The 7,712-nt window shown below is 36.8% G+C and overlaps 1 protein-coding gene across 2 annotated transcripts in view; it reads right to left on the bottom strand.

Annotated features, from left to right (window-relative positions):
- Positions 1-766: 766 nt before the first annotated feature.
- Positions 767-7,712, bottom strand: part of LOC137288864 (small ribosomal subunit protein eS25-like) — a 222,276-nt gene continuing 215,330 nt past the window's right edge. Inside the window, exons 1-4 of one of the 2 annotated variants that reach the window (XM_067820817.1) lie at positions 7,528-7,589; positions 3,875-3,964; positions 2,716-2,899; positions 767-867 (exon numbers count right to left, since the gene is read on the bottom strand). In XM_067820817.1, the coding sequence (XP_067676918.1) occupies positions 791-867; positions 2,716-2,899; positions 3,875-3,964; positions 7,528-7,530 (354 nt within the window). In that variant the 5' untranslated portion in view covers positions 7,531-7,589 and the 3' untranslated portion in view covers positions 767-790. Of the gene's footprint in view, positions 868-2,715; positions 2,900-3,874; positions 3,965-7,527; positions 7,590-7,712 lie in introns of those variants that run through there. The other variant, XM_067820818.1, reaches the window with a different exon arrangement.

The raw sequence follows: 7,712 nt of genomic DNA on the forward strand, positions 1-7,712 counted from the left end.
CAAGAAGCATGCATTGCCAAATACCGGTTCTATCTGGAATCTAAAGCTGTTTGTGGGTGTAAGATTATCCCCACTAACATCATAGTTTACGTTTCATGACGATCTGATCAATCCCCAACATCTGGTGAGCCTGGCAATCTTGACCCGCCCACTCTGGAAAGGTCAGTTCCCGACGTCAGATTCCTTAACCTACTTACAATTTCTACCATTCAAAAACTGCCCTTGAAAACACAAAACCGTAACAACAATGCTGCACTTTCTAGGGGAGGAACGTCAGCTCACTGGCAGTACTTACCATGAAAGAAACATTTGGAGGTAAAATTGTACACTTACATGCATTCACAACAAATTCTTATTTGGAAGTCGGAAAAGACAATCAAAATCTGAGATACAACTGGCCCAACCTTGAAGTTGGATCAGATCTTCATGCAGAGATGTAGTTATGAAAACCACTAAGGTAACACATTATCACACAAGTGTTCCTTTATTCTTGCCCAGAATCTCATCCAGAGGTATACAAACCTGGTGAAAAAACACGGAAAAGAATGGAACACTTGTAATTTCAATGTTCCCTTATTCGTTTTCATGAGTACATTTTTCTCAGATGCTAGACACTAGACAAAGACACTATAGGTCTACTTTCAAAAATGACAATCATCAGTCAGATGAGGGCATGCCAGTAATAAACTATGAAAATAAAATCCAGTGATGCATGTTGTGAGGCAACGTACACAATGAAAACAAGGAAGACCTATGTGTTTTGGGGTTTTTTTATTTACAGGTGCATCATTTACTCATTATCTCCACCTTTTGTTGCGCGTGTGTAGATGAGCTGGGAACTGTGCTTTGACACCAAGCGAATCAGGCCTGAAAGTTAAAGACAAATGTTTTATATATTAGTACACAAGTGACCAGGAGTGATTCACACAGCTTGAAACAATACTTCATTCAGGGATAAATTGAGTGAGAGAAGTCTTGAGGAGATTCAAGTCATTGTCTTTAAACCACCTTCATGAGTGTGGGTTTACGCCTGTTTTACCAGACCTTCGGGGTGACAAACAAATGCTTCACCCTGACTACACCACACTACCCTTATAATTAATCTACCCTTATAATTAATCATCTCTATGGTGTGGAAAACACACAAAATATTGGGGTGAACTTGGCTTCGAACCATGACTGCTTCTTTCATAATGGTAAATTGACATAACTCGAAGTGAGATCTTAACAGACCACAACCTCCTTTCACAAAGCAACCTTTACTTAGTAAAGGCTGCTTTGTGAAAGAAGCCAATGACCCCTACAGCAAGGAAACTGTAACCATAACTGACAGCCTTGACTGGAAGCAGGGTGAATCAGACTAACAAGGAGCACAGGATGTTTACATGTTTGAGTGAGTGATGTGGTTTTAAGCCACTTTCAGCAATATTCCAGCAATATCATCACAGATGCCACCAGAAATGGGCTTCACATTTTGTACCCATGTGGGGTATTGAACCAGAGTCCTCCACGTGATGAGTGGACACTCTGACCATTAGGCTACCCCACTGCCCCTTAGACATACAACTATAAACATTGCATAACCTGAAATACATTCGAAACCAGAAAGTCAAACCAATGTCTGCTGTTCTTTATATTTATAAGGGCAGTGCCATTAACTAGTAGTGACAATGTAAGCAAGCGAGTTAGGTCATAAGCCACTTTTAGCATTTTTCCAGCAATATCAAGCTGGGGACAGCGGAAAAGATCTTGAAACATTGTACGCAGCTCTTCAGCGTGACAAGCGAATGCTTTAACCACTGGGTTATCTCACAGTTAACAGTGCTAATAACAATCTATTACCAGATACAAATTAAGCAGTCACAGAGATCGACCATTTGAATCTTGAATTTAAAGACAAGCAGGTTTTCAGGGACCTATTCCAGCACACAATCCAAACCCTTAAAATCAGTAACAGACAAAAAGAGTATTTCTATCTAGTGATCATAACATAGTTTGAATCAAGAGCAATGTGAAAAAATATAGGCAGCAGACGAATATATATCTTACAAATGTTTAGTAGCAAATGAAAATATGCAATCAGGAACACTTTCTGATTAATATCTTGGAATTACATTAAGAAATATGTCATTTAACTTGTTTAAATTGAAAATATATTTTTGAAATTGCTATAAAGTCAATTCAAAACTTCGCGATCAGCACTGCTCATAGGCTACTGACAGTGTCGTAAGAGGCCCACTCCAAAATAATTCACGTTATGCTACTGTATGGCCTCAATATTTTGATTTTTTTCCATTTCAAACATACAAGACAGTTCCAAGCAAAAACACTCTTAAATTATATATATATATATATATATATATATATATATATATATATATATATATATATATATATATATATATATATATATATATATGTAAATATTCAATCATAGTGACGCGAATAATGATGTAAATTCATGAAGGGATATCTCTCCAAAATAATTCAAGTTATGCTACTGTATGGCCTCAATATTTTGATTTTTTCCATTTCCCATTCAAACATACAAGACAGTTCCAAGCAAAAACACTCTTAAATTTTATATATATATACATATATATATCTGTAAATATTCAATCATAGTGACGCGAATAATGATGTAAATTCATGAAGGGATATTTTTGGATTCGTTTATACACCAGTGAATCGCAACAGGGCTGACGGTTACCACACCTTTTCCATGGAGTTCCCTGAGTGCAGCCTTGGCCAGTGAGCCTCTGATCTTCAGCCTCTCAGAAACAACAGATGGGGTGATCAACTTGTAACTGGGTACTTCTTTGTAGAGTTTGTCATATGTGCCCTTGTCAAACAGAATCAAGTTGTTCAACTTGTCCCTGACCTTTCCTTTCGACCACTTCTGCAAATGACAAAAACACAACAAAATTTAATTGCCTGCACTTCATTTCTCAATACTTAACTCCATATCTTATGCAAAATGTCACTGGATTAATTAAAGGGACTTTTAACTGTCTAGTCTAAATCAAAGCTGGATAAAAGTGTTATATGTATATCATTTCAGCCATTAAGGAGATGAAATTTCATTTTTGTCCCCCAAAGAATAAATAACAGGAGTTCCATGCACATAAATCTTTACTACCCCTATGTAACAACATGAATCCAAACACATCTTGACAAATTTCAGTGAAACGCTCTGAGAAATATGTGTTCAGAGATTTTTGCAAATGGGAATGCAAGTCCAGAAATCAATTTACATTTGTCCAAGACGTGCTTATGATCAAAGCAAATATTAGGCTGTCAGCTACAATCTGTATGGACTCAAATGAGAACGATCAATGTATCCCTGTATCACTATGAAAAATATCTCAAATGAACAATCAAAACGTTCCATGTACACCAACCCTTTCAGCTGGGATGCCCTTTTCATCAACAAAAGTATTGCAAGCCCAGCTGATTCTGTGAAGTCGTTTTAGTAGAGATTAACATTTGTGTTCACATCTAACAAATCAACACTTCTGTTAAAATGGTAATTTGTGATCTTGATGCAACATCACAATAAATAAGTTTTCTCCAAGTTACTTTTGCAACATTATTGATATCTGAAGCCAATAAAGCTACCAATTTGTACAGCCATGACTACCTACCCACATATGACAATTTTCAACTTGTATTCCCACAGGTTCTGTACTCGGTAAACAAGATAACTTATGTACAATTAAGTATAGCAAGCTTTCAGGATTATTCCAGCAAGATCACAGAAGGGGACAAATTAAAAGGACTTCACACTTTGTATCCACAAGGGCAATCAAACACTGGTCTTCAACTCATCAAGCGAACCCTTGACTACTGAACCTTACTGTGTAGAAATATTTACCTTCTTCTTGGCCTTGCCTCCACCTCCGCCTTCCTTCTTCTTGGCTGGTGCCTTCTTGGACGAGGCCTTGGGATCGGGTTTCTTTGCTCCCTGGAAACATTAATATATGCTCCATAGAGTACAACATAACTAAGCATAGGAAAGTTTGTGACTATCACATTTTCCACTGTATTCTTCAGATTTCATCTCACGCATATGCAAGAGACATAGTCTTGCTTTTCTTACAAATATAAAAGAAATAATGTCTTGCTTTAAAATTCCATCTGCTGCTTTAATACCAAGTTAACAGACTATTCCATACTGGTGTGAAGGATCAGCGCCAAAGCCAATTCCCTTCAACAATGCAAAGTTCTTTACATGCGAGTGGAAAATGAACTGGTCACAGACTTTAAACTACCTGGTATAGAATTTAATCTTGATTTACATAAGGCCTAATAAAATTATGTTGTTCCGATTACCCGACCCTTGAATTCTGGTGCCAACCCTACTTTTTTGTAGGGGTATGACAAACTTTCAAATGCCACTTTCTTTTCCCTGCACCGACAGACATCTGTCTTTCAGATAAATAAAGTTGACAAGACGGCCGCACACGTACTTGCCCTTAGTTTCGCCAAAAGTGATCATTCAGCTCAAAAACGACTGCTATCGAATCTGTCGAGTTATACGATGCTGCAGGTATTTGAGGAACACCATGGCTTTTCACCGAAAGGATATTCCCAAGAATTACATCTGATATGTCTCTGGACGTGGGGTTTCGTTCAGCGTTTTCAGTGACTGGAACTGCTGGCTATTTGTGCAATCTTAAAGTGAAGTCTGCTAAGTTTACATGCACAAAGGATCTAAAGTTAACTGAGGCAGAAGAAATCATCATCGAAGTCACAAGTAAAGCAGTGAATGCTTTTGAGGTTCTTTTGTCAAGTGGTGTTGGTCTACCAGCGAAGAAAAAAATTCAAGGTTGATACAAATCACGAAAAAAATAATCAAGTGTTGAAAGAATCCTCTTTAATTCTAACATTTACTGTTACTCAATTTATGTCTGAAACATTTCTCTGACCATTCTTCGGACATGACATCAATCGATAATGAACGTTTACATCTGACTACCAATAAGATTGCAGTTTACAAATAAAAAAATGTATCCTTATTTGTGATTGCTCAAATCTGTGGCAGCTGTGGCATGACCTGACCAGTCAGTGAAAGTTTGGAAACTACCAATTAAGGTTATTTTTTCTCATCATAACCATTTTTTGCATGTAGACAGCAAACCAAATATTAATGATCAAAGTGACATTCCGTTACTCAGCAGTATCTGTCGTGACTGCAGTCCTCAAGCGTACGCTCCAAGTTTTTGTTCCACATTTGTGTGCATCACCCTGGCTCCTTCGCATTAATTATTTCTCAGACTGCTTTAATTTGGTTAAAAGCAGCTCTGGGTGATTAATTATTAACATCAAAATATACATGTTTCTTAAAAAAATACCTAATGAGGGGAGCCACAATTTACCTTAACAGTTAGACTCATACCGCGGTAACTTTGTGCTACACCGACTGAAAGCTATACAGTACGTATTGACTTACTTTAGAAAAAAGGATAATCGTGTCAAAATGATACAGTACCTGGATGACTTACAATCAATGGGCCTAAAACATTACCAGAAAATGTTCTGTAATCTAAACCAGTTTATTGTGCTTTTCATATAAACATGGTGTCCATAATCGCTCACGGAAAGCAGTTTCAGGGGATAAAACCTAACTTTACTGAATAAACAATACAGACTGGATAAATGTGTTCCTTGTTCGGTCTTTATTTCTATAAAAAAAAAAGTGAAACAAAAAAACAACCGTACCTACCTACCCTAATATTTAAAGAGGTGTAATCGGAACCATATTTTTTTATTTGGCCTAATTTGACAACTGAATTATATGAAAATGTTTGAGAAAACTAAAAAAGATAAGACAGTGTAGGCAAACACCACAGAAGAGAGACATTGTATTGAAGTCACTACTACTTCCAAAACTTAACCATTTGTTTAGTATTATTAGCCCCTCTGAAAAAAACAGACTTTCAAAAGAAGTGATCAACTCATTCGGAAGGGAAACACTCGTAAAGTTTAAAACAAAGAGTCATACTTAAATAAGATGGTCACAGTGCTCCTGAAGTGAAAACTGTTATTGCAACAGAGTTGAATGAAGAGATTACTCTATGACAATGTCACCTGGACAAAGACGGTTTCAGAATATATGAAAGATTTGAATGTACTTTATTTAGCAGATCCCATGTACAGCTGATTAATCCTAGCATTCATAATAGGTTTCGGAAGAAGGCACTCTCCTCATGGTCAAATATTGTACTGCTGGGATAATGGTGAAAACAAGTGGTAAAGCCACACTCAGCAATATTCCAGCTATATGGCAGCGGTCTGTAAGTAATCGAGTCTGGACCAGACAATCCAGTGAGCATTGATCTGTGCAACTGGGAATCAATGACGTGTGTCAACCAAGTCAGCGAGCCTGACCACCTGAACCCATTAGTCACCTCTTACGATAAGCACAGTCACCTTTCATGGCAAGCATGGGTTGCTGAAGGCCTATTCTACCACGGGACCTTCACGGGCCCATCGATGACAACAAACAAATATGATTATAAAAACTGTGAAAAAAGATGTAATGTCAAAACAGACTTTTTCGAGAAATCTGTGTCATCTTAATTATACAACACCAATTCGTGTGCTGAACCCCATTTTCAACCCCTTCTGTCTAATAAGATAAAAATACTCAAAATAATCAACAAGGCTATTCAGCATTTTATAAGAATTTTACCATCCTTTTTTCATGTTGTCTTATTCTCAGTTTCAACTTGGTTTGTCCATATTGTTGTAACTATTTTCTTAGTCAAGTGCTGTTTCATATTTGTCAAAGTAAAATGATACACAAATATGAATCATTCCATTCTAAACTCTAGGTAATAGGAGGGAGATTAGATATGTTCTCACCTGTAAAGAAGTTTGTATAAGGGTGTGCAACTAATGACACATGTAACTAGTGGGATAATGCCTTGGACATAGGTCACTTAAGTATTAGTCAAATATAAACATGAAAATCAGAAATTGACAGCAATTGTCATGTTCACTGATCGATCAAAATTTTCAGTTGAATATGTTTCTCAAGATTGATGGCATTGGTTAAATAAACAAACTCATGTGACTAGTTTTGCTTCAACTGCTAAGTGCTGAGTAACTTAAAATAAATATTTCCAGGCAAGATCATATTTAGGATTTGGAGATAATGAAGGCCAGTGATGCTAAGTCGTTCCCACGTTGGGATTTCATGATTGGTTGTGATCACTTTTTCATTAACTAGTCGGAGTAAAGAAATAGTAACACAAATGAATAAATTGCAAAATATTTAAGCCATGTCCGTTAGAGTTTAGTTTGATTGCGACAAAATCTGGCGGCCATGTTGAACAGCATGGTCACCATGTGCTCGGCCCTAATTTCTCGTCTGGGTCAATTTTGACAGTTGTATGGCATTTCCGAATGGCATTTTATCAAAAACATGACGTAACGGATTAAATCACAAACGATTTAAGCGAAATTATTAAACTTTCATGGTTAGAAATAGGTGAATATATCAAGGCACAACGCCACACACACCATTTCGAGGAGAGTTCACCCAGAAAGAGGCTACAGTCACGTGATAATTTACGGAGATCGCATAATCAAGAAAAATAGATCATGTGTCTTGAATATGACATATTCTTATCAATAGGTAAGCAAATAAGTCTGTTCACATAAGAAATATTGTGTTTTGTTTTATTTTCACCAAACAAAGTGCATAT

Source organism: Haliotis asinina, chromosome 1 (assembly GCF_037392515.1).
Source record: "Haliotis asinina isolate JCU_RB_2024 chromosome 1, JCU_Hal_asi_v2, whole genome shotgun sequence".
Taxonomy (NCBI): Eukaryota; Metazoa; Mollusca; class Gastropoda; order Lepetellida; family Haliotidae; genus Haliotis; species Haliotis asinina.